This window comes from Hydractinia symbiolongicarpus, chromosome 14, assembly GCF_029227915.1.
Source record: "Hydractinia symbiolongicarpus strain clone_291-10 chromosome 14, HSymV2.1, whole genome shotgun sequence".
NCBI classification, from domain to species: domain Eukaryota; kingdom Metazoa; phylum Cnidaria; class Hydrozoa; order Anthoathecata; family Hydractiniidae; genus Hydractinia; species Hydractinia symbiolongicarpus.
In genome coordinates, this window is record NC_079888.1 from 15,762,123 (window position 1) to 15,778,205 (window position 16,083).

Sequence of the window (16,083 nt, forward strand, 5' to 3'; positions counted from 1 at the left end):
CTCTTCAAGAATTTATTAAACAATAAAAAAAGAAAACATGAGATAGCCAGCTACAATTTTTGTGAATAAGCATGAAGGCTCGAGTGAGTATAAAAACTCCAACTTTAAATATGTTCCTTATTTTGATAATTTCCACTTCTCCAGTCGTGCCATTGATTTGTTTTGATAATCCTGAGGAATACTCTTTCGGTTAGGGTTGGCCGTATATTCTAAAAGAGCTATACTTAAGTCATAAAACTTGTCACAATTGTAGTAAGGAGACAAAAGGAAAAGTCATTAGCAATTTTAAAATCGAGCTATATTTTGAGAGCGTCCTGAACAATATTTTGCTATTTTGTTTCGATTTTTTAGTAATATGAACAATAATATCTTCTGGTTTTTGGCAGATAAGTCTCGAATCAAGTTGAAAAGTTTGCTACGGCGATAATTTAGCTTGACCAATATTACGCTTCTCTTTCATAAAGTCATCAAAAGTTAGTCTGTTTTAAATTCCACCTGTTGCCCATCTGAAAGTTAGTCCGATATAGTTTAGGCGTACAGTGTAAATTTTATACCAGCGGACTGTAACAGAAGATGTCGACGATTTTTTTGTTAATAACAATATTAGGCACTTGTGCCATTTTCGTTTTGCAACTTGAGTAGAATTCATATAGCTAAACTTTCTCACACGTTAAAGTCAATCAAGTCTAAAGGACAACTGAGAAATTTTCGGAATTCGAGTACTTAAGAACTAAAAATATCGATAAAACTCTCTTTTGAATAAAACCTTGTAGAACACGATTTATGCAGGTAATTCCTACTTAAAGGCGGAAAGTGTTAAAGAGTTTTCTTGTTTCGTACTAAACAGCGAAATAATCATACGAGAATCTTTATACAAGCAGCTAGACGCACGCAAAGTAGTTACAAGGAGTTGAAATCGAATCACCATTCTGTCTTTATTTCAGTGCGACAAACGATTCTATTTTACACAATATTCCCAAGGAGGATAAGGACATAAACAACAGTGAAAAGACAATTTAAAACAGTCTTTATTACAAAATGCATCTCTGTTCACGATAGCGATAGTTCTAATACCCTCCACAACCTCCTCTTCCTTCTAAACATGATTGTTTCGAGTTGTCTGGACTTTTACACGAGTCTCTGTTGCTATCACTGCACAATACAACCCATCCCTGACATGACCACAAGAAGTGATAATCACATTGACATGCCATTCCTTTCGGTGCTTTTTTCACGATTTTGCAACCACCAGAAAAATAATCGCAATCACATGATTCGTAGTTGCTGTTAGATGTCACTGTCTCACTTGATGTTGCGGGTGGAATAATATCAGATGGTGTAGCAAGTTTTATTTTTTTGTTTTTCACGATATTTGCCAGTGTGCCAGGGTAATTTGTAATGATGCCTGTGAAATAATTTGTGTACCAATCAAGAGTAGAGTGTCTGTCCACGCTCCAAGTGTATGTCATCCCCCAGACACCTAAAACAAAGTAGTTTTTTAGAGTCCGTTGTTATTGAGGCAAAAAAGGTACCGGAGTAGCTCACTGTTGTGACTTCTTAAAAATAGTGACCTACAGTCATAATAAACCCGAAAAAGTAATTTTCCAATCGTAGTAAACAAGTGAAAAATAACATGAAATAACAATAATGTTTCTTGTACCATAAACTCTTTGTTGTTTTTGAAACTGAACTTGCCCGACATGTTGGTGCTTTTTTCTGTTTTGACGAAATTTGACACATTAACCCTTAGACGGCGGATTCTGTGGATCTACTGAAAATCGAGCAAAAAAAACAGTCCTACAGTACGAGCACCATAGCTCATGAGGAGTAAGTTAATATGGAACGTGCTTTCCTTGTCTTTAAAAGATGATTAGCTGGGCTATCCAACAGAAGCATACATGAAATATTCAATTCCTTTCCTTAATCACTAGCGGAAACTCATATTTTGGAAAGCTAATTATCTTTTAGCCAAAAAGTTTTTTCAAAGGCCATTTATAGATTCTAAGTCTTGAACAAAAAATAACATAGTCGTGGCATCAAAACGTTTTTTTTGTCACCTAAATACCATTTCAGCCATATTCAGGCCTGGCTTTTTAGGAAAACAGAGGTGCTAAAAGGCTCTCCGTTTAAATGATGCACATGTTATCACATTGGAGGACGATTAGGTCACAAAAAAGCTTAAAAGTCTAAATTGCTCCATAAAAGATAAAAAGGCTAAAATATCATTTTAGAATTGCTAACAAGGATATTTAAAAAAAGAATTTGTTCGATATTCTTCCTTACCGCCTGTTAGCTAGTAAGACACCATGATAAAATTAGGTGTTCCACTTGGAATAGAGTTAAGAATGGTTTAGTCAACCAAATCATGTTCCTGCAATATGTTTCGAGTAGGTTAGAATAACCATTGTAATTCAATGTATAAGGATAATTTGACAGGCTTACCTTTCACTTTGTTTAGTGCTGCTAAATGCGACAACTTCTTGTTTGCTACATTCCTTGGTGAACAAGCACTTTCTCCAACATTATAAACAATATTTTTGTTTTCCAAGACATCAAGCTTTGATTTTGTCTGTGCCATATCTTCTTGATCAATTGTGAAATGGATCTTGTTTTTGTGTTTTGAATTTGCTTTCGAAATTGCTGTGATGTATGGAAGGGATGAAAATTTCCCAGCTCCGAAAATCACTTCACCTTGAAATCCTTTTTCAAAAAGTTCTTTTTCGACAAGAGCTACAACCTAGTTCAAAATACTTAAAATGTACACATGCGCATGCCAACGACAATAATAAATTCAATAATGTAGATTATTCTTGATAAGTGATTTGCGTATGAAGCCGAAGTACAAAACTATGGAAGACAAGACCTTTTTCCTTTGCAATTCTACGTAAGAGGAGAAGGCCAACTCATGAAAGGTTAAAGTAAAAGGTCAACGTATCACCTTTTTGGCTGCTTTTTGTTGCATCGCTTTGTTTAAAGAACCTATTTTGCTATCTATCAAGACCATTGCCATGCTTTCTTGCTGAGCTAGAAAAAAATGACGGAAAAAAATAATAAAATTGTCAGCATAACAAAATGTTTTTTTTTTTTTTTTGTTATCTACGTTTGCACATACAACGGTTTAAGATTTTTAATGGTGAATACACCACTATTATCATCAATCATTTTCACCATCATCATAAAGAACATCATTAGGAATACTACTCACCTAAAAGATTCAGTAATTCCTTTGGTTTACTGCTTGCATCGCATGGATATTTTGAAGTCTTTTCGAGTTGCACACAGACGCTGTTTGGGTATAATATATAACAGCCTCCTCTGTAATAAATAACAAAAGATTTATCATCATTTGGCATACTTAAGAAATATTGTTGATTTGCAGAACTGCTGCAATACTAGCAATGAATATAATTCCAATATTTCGTGGGTAACGTTAACAAAAACTACCACTCGGAAAAAGTAAGAAACTGTCCAGCAGAAGTCAATTATCAAAAAATTATAACTCTGTTTAAACAGGTTGTTAGTTTGTTGTATGAATCTGAAGATTTTCCATTTTATCAGGTTTTAGGTGAGGATTTCAAAAATCACATTTATTTTGGTTAAAAAGGTTAGGAAGTAGCAGCAGTGAATTAAAGATAACTAATTCTTAATTGTCATATTTTGCACAAATTCTGCAATGGTAAATTTACAGACGGACAATCCCATTTTTACTGACAAATAAACAGAAGTGGTGGTTCATGCTGATCTACTTTGCGCATCACTAACACGCAGGGAGCAGAATTCGATCCGCGGTCCGCAGAAGTAGGAACTGCAGACGAACCCACTACACTGCGTGCGGCAATATGTTAGTGTTGAACGCTGATGTTTATTTGGATGGTGTGTATAGGTGATTGTTTATCATGGCACGCATACGTGTGTACATTCTCAACAGAGAAGAAGTGGTGGTTTATCATGTAAATTTTAAACTCACGCTGGACACATGCACGAACAATCACATGGAGAACCGTGATAGAATTTTAACGGAACACCGTTCTCATCAAACTTTAAATCAATCTCCACTGAGTTGGCTCCTTTTTCAACTGCCCATAAAACAGAATCTTTATTGTTGGTCATATGAGCGATATTGTAGAATCCTTCTGCTCCTACGACAGTATAGAATAAAGAAAATCAGTGGCAGATGACGCATAGTATGTTATCAAGTTACATTGAATGCTTGTCGATTGTCAGCCAGCAAAAACATTTGCCAAGACAAAATGACACCTGTTTAAACAAAAGAATAGTCAAAATATTTCAAAATCAGTCACATTTTAGGAATCACTATGCTGCCCGGGTTATATTTATATAGAAAGGGTTGCGGAGCAGGGTTCCCTAGGTTTGCAAGCGAAAAAAATTGCAAATAAAAACAAAGTCTCCACGTGCTCAAATTTATCCGATCAAATGATTTTATTTTTGCAAAATCTATGAAAGTTTAATTTGATGAAATATGTACCAGGGCTTCGTCATTAACAGTACCGCAGTGCGTTCCAGGACGTAATATGTTATGGGCCAATGGCATATACTTTGTTTAAAACCTATGTGTTAAAAAATTCTAAAAAATGATTAACATAAAAAGAATGGTATCCGGTCAAGCATTTAAAATAAATGGAATTCTTACGAAGGAGCCTAAGAAGTTGTTCTAGGTATTTGCACATCTTTTTGAGAAATCCTGATCCTTTTTGAGAATTCGGAGTTTCACTACTTATGCAAGACATCATCACCACTGTTATATCACTCAAGCTACTTAGCTAGGAGTGAGGTTTTCTTTTAACAGTTTTAATAAGGAATGTAGGGTTAGAAATGTTTTTAGCCATTCAATTTTGTATTTTAAGCCTTAACATAGATTAGGAAAACAGTAGACAGCTTGTAAAAGATTGTTTAGTCGTCTTTAAAGTTGGCATTTCGAAGAAGTAATTATAACATATCCTCAAAAATCAGCGGTGAAGTGTTTTTCACATAAAAAACGTTCATTGTACTATATAGTTTGTGATGACAAAAGTGGTGATTGAACAAACGACTTTGAATTTAATATATCAAAAAGGATAATGAAAAAGACGAAAGAAATAACTGTGTGACACTTAAAATACAATTGATTGAAGGCGAAATTTGTGGTAGTAAATAAAAAAATAAATATACCCTGTGTGGCTTTTGTGCAACACCAGCAGAGAATTAATAAAGTATATAATTCCATTCTCTTAAACCTAAAAAGTTTTAAAAAATTGATACAAACAAGATAATTATATAGCAGTCATGAGAAGAACATCAACATTTTCAAGAATGTACATTTGATTTGTTTTTTATATTTACATATTTTAACAAGTTTATATTTAATTCATGAAAACGGTTGAACAATTTGTCGCAGTTGAATAAATTAATACAGAACGGCTACTGTGAATTTGATGTATGTTTGTTGATGAAATAGATAAAAACTGTTTTATATTCTAACAAATAATAGACCAGCCTCAATTCCATTAGCTAGCCATCAACCCACATCATTTAAGAGAAATTTAGTTTCTTATGATCTAAAACTAAGTACTACCGCTTCTGTGTTTGTTTTCTTTGAATATACTACCATGTAAATAAAGATTGCTTAAACATTGCTTTAGTTGAATAATTTAATACAGAACCCTTACTGTGAATTTGATGTATTGTTTTTAATGTATTATTGATGCATTATTTTAAACTATTTTTATCCTCAAGACTAAATGTAACTTTCGCAAAACGATTTCACGAATTTATAAAGTGCTGTTTTAGCTTGACCGAAAAATATAATTTCTATAAAGGTTTTAGCTTGTTGCAGGAAAGCTATTCCTTGAAAATAAATGTATATTTATAACAAAGCTCTCTAACTGTATATGTTACACCCTCTGCAAGAATGCTTGGCACAGTTAACCTGTACGTGTTACGGATGCAAGGGCGGACACAATGATTCACATGAACATCGCTATAATATGTAAATATAAATATAAATATAAATATACGGTAAACAATATAACTTCCGATAAATACAAGCAAGGTAAATAACTACACAAAACTAAACAAACTACACGACAAATATTCACTTTACAAACAATACGTATACCAACGCTAACAAGTACTTTACGTAACATCACAGCCTGAGGCTAAAATACATACCCGCCCAGAATACCTCCCGCGGAAAACGCACATAGGACACTAAGCAACCAACGACCAGGGGAGAATCATAATTACGAACGGTGACTACTAGCATGACTTCACACAAACGAAACTACGAAGGATTGCAGACACGGAATTACGAACACAATACTACTTAACAACGTAGCACATAGAAACACATGAATATAAACGGCAATCGAACACTGTGGCAAACGCCAACACCTATACAAACACAAATACAACAAATAACGAATCAACAAAATCAATTACAAATAAACCCTTACTAAACGACGTTAACACCACCGCCAAATATCCGTAAAACTGTAAGCTGTATAGGTACCTTTAAATTCAAACTTAAAAACTTTCAATTTAAGCAAACTTTATCATAAGCCTCTAACATAGAGCTTCTTTCTTTACTAATTTTACCATTCGCAGTACACATTTTCAAAACAACAACCCAGTTGTAACGGCAACAATTAACGATCGTCAAAAAAAGACAGCCTATTTATACATATATAACTATACCCAGGGAAAGCCAGAAGAGTGTTTGTCCAGACGCGCGCGCGGAAGAACTGATATGTTTATGCAACAATGCAATACCTCCTAGCTTGTACCTGACTTTATGACATATTTTTTAATGTCTGGTCAATACTATAATGCTCGCCCAACGTTTCTCAGCCTTTCCAAATTGTAGCAGTAAATAGCATATTTTTATATTTTTAAAGATCTCAAGATGCCTTAAAAATAGTTACACTATTTCATTTCTCTAATGTAAATTTATAACAAGAAGCAAACTCTGGTGTGGTAATAAGGGGACGTCGCATAGACTTTACTGCCCCTGGACTCGTTTTGCTGAATTTTTTATATTTGCATTGTTTTGCGAAGTATCGTTTGGTACTAAGCGAATATTTATTCGAAGTTCACCAAAAGATTAAAAAAAGTAGAAGACAGAAAAGACCAGACAACAAGACTTAACACGTGTGAGGTGAGGTGATGTGAGAATACGCTCTTATTATTATTTTCTGTATAAGCTATAGTTAGCTAAAAAATGTTACTGATGCATATCTTGTGACAACAACTAGCTAGCTTGGTAAGAAATAAGTGATAAATATATATTTTGCATTTTTAACTAGTATAGCTAGCTAACTGGCTATTAAGTAATGTATGTTGCTATAAATAACAAGTAAATAAATAACTAATTTGCTAAATTGCCTAGCTGTAGCTATAACGTAAAATCACGTCCGACAAATTAGTTAAGGAAGTTCTCCATGGTTAAGGTAAAATTTTCCTTGAAATCCAAGATCTTCAGATGGGCCACAACTTTACTATGTCAGACAGGAGTGTTTTCTCTCGGAAAAGATAGAGGGCTTTGTGACGATCTAAAGGTAATCAAGACAAATCAGTATTTGACCTGCAAACACATATCATACATACACAGAAGGTGGAGTTTGGTGTTACAGCGGAAAAAAATAATGTAGGATTTTTTTACCTGTTTAAATTGAGATGTATTAAAAAATTGTTGTTTAATAATGTCGGCTCTGGTAAAATTTTGTGACTTTTCATACAAATGGCTTATCATCAGGGCGTGCGATTTCCACTTCGAATCAATGATTATTTTTGTGCGTACCTTAATTAGGCAATTGTCAGAAAAATTAGGCTCAAATATTCTGCTGATTTGGAGCTGTGTGCCCATTTAACAATGTTACTTTTGTTAGCAGTTGATAAGATATTAAATATTTGAATGAATACCAAAGTGGTAACGACTGGCAGTATTTGAAATAAAGTTTCAGATCTCCGATTAAAATTTTTGTTGCTGTCGTTGTTTAACAAAACATTTGAAATAATGTTTCACCAGCTCTGATATATTTCGAGGCGTATTTTAACCAGCTAGTTTGACCAGTTGCTTTGCAGATGAATTTATTTGGACTAACTTTTTTACTGTATTGGTTAAAATTATCAGCTGGTTACGGTTTTTGGTCGCTTACATAGCTTCCATTTAAGTTTGCGTTTTGTTTTTGATAGATATATGATTGCTGTTAGCTAGGCTCTTGTCTTCCACTAATACTTTAGGAGCAGAAACTTTCGCAACACGTGCAATTTTCCAAAATAGGAATTATCCATGGTTAAAAGTTTATTCTTTGCACGTGTTGCATTTAAGATTTCGTTGAAGGTGTGTGGTATGGTGTTACCTCCTTAGTAATAAAAAGCATTATATGGGTATCTTAAACGTCAAAAATCTCTGATTTTTTACCAATACAAGAATGCATGAAATAAACAGAAGTTCTTAGGACAAGTAAAAAAATGGTTAGGACAAGAAAAAAAAGTTGTATTTATTATAATTAATCTGATGAGGTCTATTCATATTTCTAAACAAATATTTCTGTCATTGGTACATTATAATGTTCGTGTTTTTGTTGATTTATGAGATGAGTCTGTATGCTTTCTTGTGTTAAGGTTTGAAACGCATTTCTTTGTAAAATGTCATATGTAAATTTGAATTTATTCTATTCAACGCACTCTTTTACTTATTTAGTGAACTTCCAGTTTGAGGACTTCCAGAAACTGCGTGAATTAAACTTGCATTCCATATATCTTATGGCCAATATATATGCAAATTTTGCATTGCTCAACTCATTCAAACATTTGAATAAAGAAGTATTTTAATCAATCACTTTGTCTAACCATTCTTTAACAATCTAAAAATCTCAAAATATAAAAATTCCCCATCGGAATAATGGTATTACTTCAAGAAATGAGTATCAATTACAGAAAGACTAATAATCTTTAAGCTACGGAACAAAATTTAACAGATTCTTAAATCCTAAAATTTCAGGCTAATAATTCATCATTTAAGGGTGAAGTTAAAAACTGGTATTTATAAAAGACCTCTATGAATAGACTGCTTGGTTTTTTTTGCATTATTTTTCCCTATTAAAAACAAATTTTTCTAAAATTTCCTGCAAGCAACTATACGCACAAAAAAGTATTCACTAACGTTACCGTTTTAATGTCTCGCCAACTTGTATCTCAAATGCGATGGCTGTTCTAATTTTAAATTTAATGTGACAAATTTTTCTAATTTGTACTGTATTTCAATCTTTTTATAGAGGAGAGGACACAAAGTCAAAAAATATATATATATTTAAGTCGAAGCAATCTTTATTCTAACAAAAATACATCTCTGTTCACGATAGCGATAGTTCTAATATCCTTCACAATCTCCTCTTCCTTCTAAGCATGATTGTTTCGATTTGTTTGGATTTTTGCACGTGTCTGTGTTCCTATCACTGCACATTACAACCCATCCCTGACACGCACGAAAAATGTAATTGTCACATTGGCACGCCATTCCTTTTGGTGCTTTTTTCACGATCTTGCAACCACTGGAAGCGTAATCACAATCACATGATTCGTAGTTGCTGTTAGATGTCACTGTCTCACTTGATAATGCGGGTGGAATAATATCAGATGGTGCAGCCAGTCTTATTTTTTTGTTTTTTACGATATCTGCCAGTATGCCAGGGTAATTTGTAATTATGCCTGTGAAATAATTTGTGTACCAATCAAGAGTAGAGTGTTTGTCCACGCTCCAAGTGTATGTCATCCCCCAGACACCTAAAACAAAAAAATAGTTTTTTAAAGTTCGTTGTTATTGAGGCAAGAAAGGTACCGGAATAGTTCACTTTTTTGGTTTCTCAAAAAAGGGAACCTCCAGTCAAAAAAAACTTGAATACAGTAACTTCCCAGTTGTGGTAAACAAGCGGAAAAAAAGAAGCCAAGACAATAGTAAAGCAGAGAAAATAAATTTCAAGTCATAATAAGTCAAAAAACAACAACTTTCCAACCATAATAAGGCAGAGAAAAATTAAAATTGTCCTTCATACGATCCTCCATCATCCTCGTTCCAAGCCTTTACTAAACCCGCTAGCGCGACGGCTTAAACAATTAGTAATTTCGCCGCCCGCCTGATGTCAAAGGCAAAAAAAGCTGGGGATGAGGTTGGATACTCCATAATAGGCACAATTTTGTGCTCTTTACATTTAAAATCTTATTATAAGATTTAAATTAAACACTACAATTTATAATCTAATATACATCCCTTTATAGGTTGTGATAGGTACTATGTACCCAGACCACTTCTCAAATCCAAAATATTGTTTACGAGTGAGCATTTAGCTGTATTTATTATGTCGTATACAAATAGACCGATCAAATCACTCGACGCTATCACCTATCATGCACAATAAGCAAATAAAACAAGGAACACACACGGAAGGTGCCCTTGAATTTTGTTTTTTAGGGCATGTATGAAAATCATATGAACAGGGACATGGTTGATAGAGTTAGTAGTTGGAATGAATTTTAATGTATTTCTTCTGTCGAGAAGGGGCGTTTATTTGAGACTGGACGTTCTAAACAATAATTTCTGCGACATTTTATGTGCGACAAAGAACTAATTTTATAAAGTTTTCTAGATTTAAAACGTTTTAGATATTTTTACTATCAGCGATAGGTAAAATTATTGGTTAACCAAGTTGAATTCAATACTATTATTTCTAAATAAAATAATGTTTTGTGACAGTTCTTACCTTTATAAAAAAACTGATACATTTACAACTAGTTGTTTCGTATGTTACACATAACCCATAACTGCTCATTTTAACAAAATTTCTTGCTTTTACACTTTTTATTAAGGATTAGCCCTTATCTTTGAGTGGATGGTATAATCTCCAAATAAGGAATGTCCAGTTGCAGACCCATTCCCTCCCCATCCCCTTCTTTCCTTTAAAACAATTAACGGAATGTGTATTAAGCCATGTTTTGTAATGAGCATGTAAAGAAAGATAGAATAACTATTGTGATTCAATGTATAAGGATAATTTGACAGGCTTACCTTTCACTTTGTTTAATGCTGCTAAATGCGACAACTTCTTGTTTGCTACATTCCTTGGTGAACAGGTACTTTCTCCAACGTTATAAACAATATTTTTGTTTTCCAAGACATCAAGCTTTGATTTTGTCTGTGCCATATCTTCTTGATCAATTGTGAAATGGATCTTGTCCTTATTGTCGGAATTCTCTTTTGAAATTGCTGTGATGTATGGAAGGGATGTAAATTTACCAGCTCCAAAAATCACTTCACCTTGAAATCCTTCTCCAAACAATTCTTTTTCGACAAGAGCTACCACCTAGTGAAAAAAGTTAAAAAAGTTATAAATCTTAAATGGAAACACCATCGACTATAATATTAGCAGCACTAACAAATTGAGTTCAAATTTTCCTGGTTTTTTTGTGAAGTTTTCTTTCCTTGGTGGTAAATAAATTGCAGAATTCTTCTACGTTAGGAAAATATTTTGAGGGCAAAAATTTTCGCGGGCGGAAATTTTCGCGAGGATAAAAATTGCGAAATTTCGCGAAGTTAATTCGACTTCTGGAAGAAATTTTACAGAAAAAACTTTCGCGAATTTTCCAAAATCTTTATTTTTGGGAACAAAAGCTTTCGCGAATGACATTGAATTTTAATACAAAGCCATTTTTAAAGTTAGAGTTTTAGAGCCATTTTTCGGGCTGATTTTTTTTCGTTGTGTTTCTTTTATCCTTGTCCTCGGAACCCTCGTTATTTAAGAGTTTTCGGCTTTTTAAACTTGGAAAAAATTGAAAAAAATTTTTCAGGAAAATAACTTTCGTGAATTTCAGGTTAAATTTCTTACCGAGCAGAAATTTTCGCGAAAAAGGGTCAAAATCGCCAACATTTCTGCCCTTAAAATATTCGAGGCGTCACCTTTTTAGCCGCTTCTTGTTGCGTCGCTTCGTCCATAGAATCTATCTTGCTATCTATCAAGACCATTGCCATGCTTTCTTGTTGAGCTAGAAAAAAGTGACGGAAAAAAATAATAAAATATATCACACACACCGGCTTATAATTATCCAATAAAGAACATCCAACATCCTACATGATTAGAAATTTTACTTACCTAAAAGATTAAGCAATTCCTTAGGTTTACTGCTTGCATCACATGGATCACTTGCAGTCTTTTTAAGTTGCACACAGACGCTGTTTGGAAATATTTTATCACATCTTCCTCTGTAAAGAAATGTGAAAAAATATGTTACGACTTCTTTTATGAATGATTAAATGGGCCGCATGGTTATTGATAATGAAGAAACTCTTCATTGGTTGCGGTTTTTGAATTCTTAAAATACAGTAAAATCAGAAAAAGTAGCCAATAGACAACTGTTAAACTTGTTTTTGCGAAGATACTTTTATACGTCAGTAAATATCAAATAAGACACTAAACTATAAGACACTAAAATTAACAAACTGGGAGATTTCGTTTAATGGGCAGTTGTAAGTATATTAGGTCCTTTTATGCCAATTAAAAAATATTTTTGATAATAATAATCATTAGCTGTTTTATGATCAAGGTGAAGTCGACAAAACATAACATTTCACACCTGGTTTGCTAAGGATAAATAAGTAGACAGATAAAATAAACAGATAGACACAAACAACGTATATAAAATTTAATAAGTATAATGAGGTTATGGATTTATCACACTAACAGGTAAACAGAAGTAATAGTATTGTTATGTATATTTACATTGGACACATGCACGAACAATCACATGGGAAACCGTGATGAAATTTTAACGGAACACCTTCCTCATCAAACTTTAAATCAATCTCCACTGAGTTGGCTCCTTTTTCGACTGCCCATATAACAGATTCTTTGTTGTTGGTCATATGAGCGATATTGTAGAATCCCTCTGATCCTGAAACAGCATAAAATAGAAAAGATCAGTATGGGAAGTGTACAACGATTGCAAGGAGCTGATTAAAATTTTTGGATCTCTAAATACATTTATTTTGCTTAGTAATATTTTTGTTTTTAAACTTTGTGTATTTTATCAGCAATAAAAAGTGGACGCGTATCACGTGATCAAAAGATGAAAAGAAGATTACTTAAATTCAGCAAGACCAAAATTCTTGTCATATTGACCGTTGCCAGTTTAGTTAGAACTTATGGCCAAAGCCATGAGCTGATTTCTAAATCCACACACGTGAATTCTTTTCTGCAGCCAACTGAAACATTTCTTGATTACTGAAAATTTGGAATGAGTCAATATATTCACATCGGCTTTTTTTATATTTGCTTATCTCTATAGTCAGCGATGTATGGAGGTTAAGGTGTCAGGCTCATAGTCTTCACCACGAAAATAAAACATTGACATAATGGGATGCTCATTCACTTAGAAGAATAAAATCTGATTCCCTCTTAAAGTTATTACTTCTGTATTTCGCCAGGACAAAAAAATAGCGGCCGGTCATGTGATCGATATAAGCCAACAAAAACGTCTGATATAAAGAAGAATTTACAATGCTAGGTATTTAGAAATCAAAGAAAAGTTCACGAGCAATTTTTAGTTTAACAAAAGAATAGCTAATTGTTTCAACGAAAGGAGTCATTCTTATGATTTAATCATTTGAGTACATTAATGCTAGATTGTGAAGTCATGTTTTTGAAGTTAGTGTTACGACAAAGGAATTCTAACGAATTATAACTTCATATCTTGAAAATTCAGCGATGAAGTCTTTTTCCCTCAAAAATTCTGAAATCAATAAACAAAACACAAGAAGTCCCTAAAAAAGTTTAGTGAAAGATCTAACAAGCTGTCACCTATATATACAATTAATGAAAGGCAAGTAGAAAAATTGTATATACCCATTGTAGTTGCTATGCCAAGCCAGCAAACCAGTAAAATAATGTATAAATTCATTCTCCTTAACCTTAAAAGATAAAGCATCAAAACATTGACACAAACAAGAGAATTGTCTAGCAGTACAGCCGTTATTAATAAAGAACATAGACATTTTAGAGAATGTACATTCATTATTTAATCATTTTACCTGGTTTACTTTGTTTATGAAAACGTTTGAACAATTTGTCGCAGTTGAATAAATTAATACAGAACGGCTACTGTGAATTTGATGCATGTTTGTTGATGAACGATAAAGAAATCCGCACAATATATTTATACGATTTAGTTGCAGTAAAATACCTTTACGTCAATTACGCCCTAGTCAATTAAATTGAACTTTCGTGTTATTTTGAAAATTTGCTCGCAACGAAATAACGAGCTCATCCGTACTTTTTAAAAATGAATCTTTCGCTACTTAAAATATTTTTCCGTCCTGAATTATTATTTTATTTTTTTATATATTATTTTATTTTTTTTATTTTTGGTTTACTTTGTTTATGGAAACGGTTGAACAATTTGTAGCAGTTGAATAAATTAATACAGAACGGCTACTGTGAATTTGATGTATGTTTGTTGATGAAATAGATAAAAACTGTTACATATTGTAACAAGTAAGAGACCAGCCTCAATTCCATTAGCTAGACATCAACCCGCACCATTTAAGGGAATTTTAGTTTCTTATGATCTAAAACTTAACTACTACCGCTTCTGTGTTTGTTTTCTTTGAATATACTACCAGGTAAATAAAGATTGCTTAAACATTGCTTTAGTTGAATAATTTAATACAGAATACCAATAAAACAAGATGCAAACAAATAAAAGATTTGTTTACAGTGAAAGATAAGGATGTGTTTGTTTGTTTTTGCAAGGTTCAGAGAGTTTGAGAAGCAGGTAATTATCGATAATAGAGGTTTTATGTAACCAGTCTGAAGTTATCTCAATTTTAATGTATAAATCCGAAGAAATGTTCCTGTTGACTAATAACAATGACTATGACGAACTCGTTTGCAAAGCAATCAAAAAAATGGAGTCTTAACTAAAGTAATCCTCTAGACTTTGTGGCTGTGCTAATCAGTTTCGTACAGTTGGCATTTTGTGATGCCTGTTACAATTTTACATTATTTGACATAGGACGATGCGATAGTAACAATTACACCGTGGTGCTTGTCAACAGTATCATTGGGAAAATGTTTTTTAAAAAAAATACCGAATGTACCAGGTCCCAATACCATAGATGGATGTTTCTTTGATCTAATCCCTTTTAGTTGAAGACGTAATTTTGTCGCTAAAAACCTGACTTATGCAACTATACTCTGGGCGACTATCTGCAGAACAGCGCATTTAAATTTATCGACTGTAAAGGGTCAGTCATGTTATGAAAAACTTATTCAGCATTTTACCAACCCGCCGAAGAATATTTTTAGGTCTTATAGATGTTGAGAAGTGTGTTTTGGCCTGCATCTCATTGCATAACCATTTAAATAAAACCAAGAATGCATTGTATTCGTCTTAAGGAATTGCTCATTCTGAAGACGGAAATGAAATAATAAACAATAAAGCCAAGTCAATGGCAATCACAAACGGATACAAACAGTCTGTTAACATGGTTATAGCACCCACAATGTAATTTTCCTTTTGTCAAAAAAAGCGTATCCCTCTATTTACCGACATAGTTTTATTATTTTAAGCCCACTAGTTTAGGTTGGATAAAACATTTGGCCCCCAAAAACTTACTAATAATAATAATCTCCTGCCTATTGAAAATAAGCCTGGAGATTATTCTTCATCGTTTCCCCAGCTAAACTTCGTAAAGCTCGGATGTGTTTTTTTTTTCAACACAGCGTTGTTGATTACCGTATGCAGTGTAGCGAACTTTAACATACAGTAATCTTAAACATGGATGCTGTAACTATTGGATAGAATTAATCTTTAGGACGCAGGGAGCTGATATGAGAAGGATAAGATTGATATCTAATGTTGTACCAAAACTAAAATGTCTTTCTCGTTTGACTCTCAATTGTTCCGCCAGTGGGGTATAATTTGAATCGCTTAACACGCATATTAAGCTCTTTTATTGTACCTCCTGTGGACAGGCCACGTTCCATAAGCCATTGTACACAATCTTTCTTTTCCATTATTGCAAAAACAATACTT

At 33.3% G+C, this 16,083-nt stretch overlaps 3 protein-coding genes across 3 annotated transcripts; all 3 read right to left on the minus strand.

Annotated features, from left to right (window-relative positions):
- Window positions 1-934: 934 nt before the first annotated feature.
- On the minus strand, window positions 935-6,706 carry LOC130625869 (dermonecrotic toxin StSicTox-betaIB1i-like). The gene is made up of 6 exons (XM_057440983.1): window positions 5,170-6,706; window positions 3,968-4,139; window positions 3,206-3,315; window positions 2,939-3,024; window positions 2,443-2,737; window positions 935-1,480 (listed from the first exon to the last, which is right to left on the minus strand). Exons 1-6 carry the CDS (start codon window positions 5,222-5,224, stop codon window positions 1,068-1,070), a joined length of 1,131 nt encoding a protein of 376 aa, XP_057296966.1. The 5' UTR covers window positions 5,225-6,706; the 3' UTR covers window positions 935-1,067.
- A 2,528-nt stretch (window positions 6,707-9,234) lies between these two features.
- Window positions 9,235-12,295, minus strand: LOC130625870 (uncharacterized). Its single transcript, XM_057440984.1, has 4 exons — window positions 12,144-12,295; window positions 11,951-12,036; window positions 11,063-11,357; window positions 9,235-9,783 (listed from the first exon to the last, which is right to left on the minus strand). Exons 2-4 carry the CDS (start codon window positions 12,020-12,022, stop codon window positions 9,371-9,373), a joined length of 780 nt encoding a protein of 259 aa, XP_057296967.1. The 5' UTR covers window positions 12,023-12,036; window positions 12,144-12,295; the 3' UTR covers window positions 9,235-9,370.
- A 422-nt stretch (window positions 12,296-12,717) lies between these two features.
- Window positions 12,718-14,332, minus strand: LOC130625871 (dermonecrotic toxin LarSicTox-betaID1-like). Its single transcript, XM_057440985.1, has 2 exons — window positions 13,893-14,332; window positions 12,718-12,942 (listed from the first exon to the last, which is right to left on the minus strand). The coding sequence occupies exons 1-2, from the start codon at window positions 14,059-14,061 to the stop codon at window positions 12,767-12,769; spliced, it is 345 nt and encodes a 114-aa protein (XP_057296968.1). The 5' UTR covers window positions 14,062-14,332; the 3' UTR covers window positions 12,718-12,766.
- Between the last annotated feature and the right edge of the window lie 1,751 nt (window positions 14,333-16,083).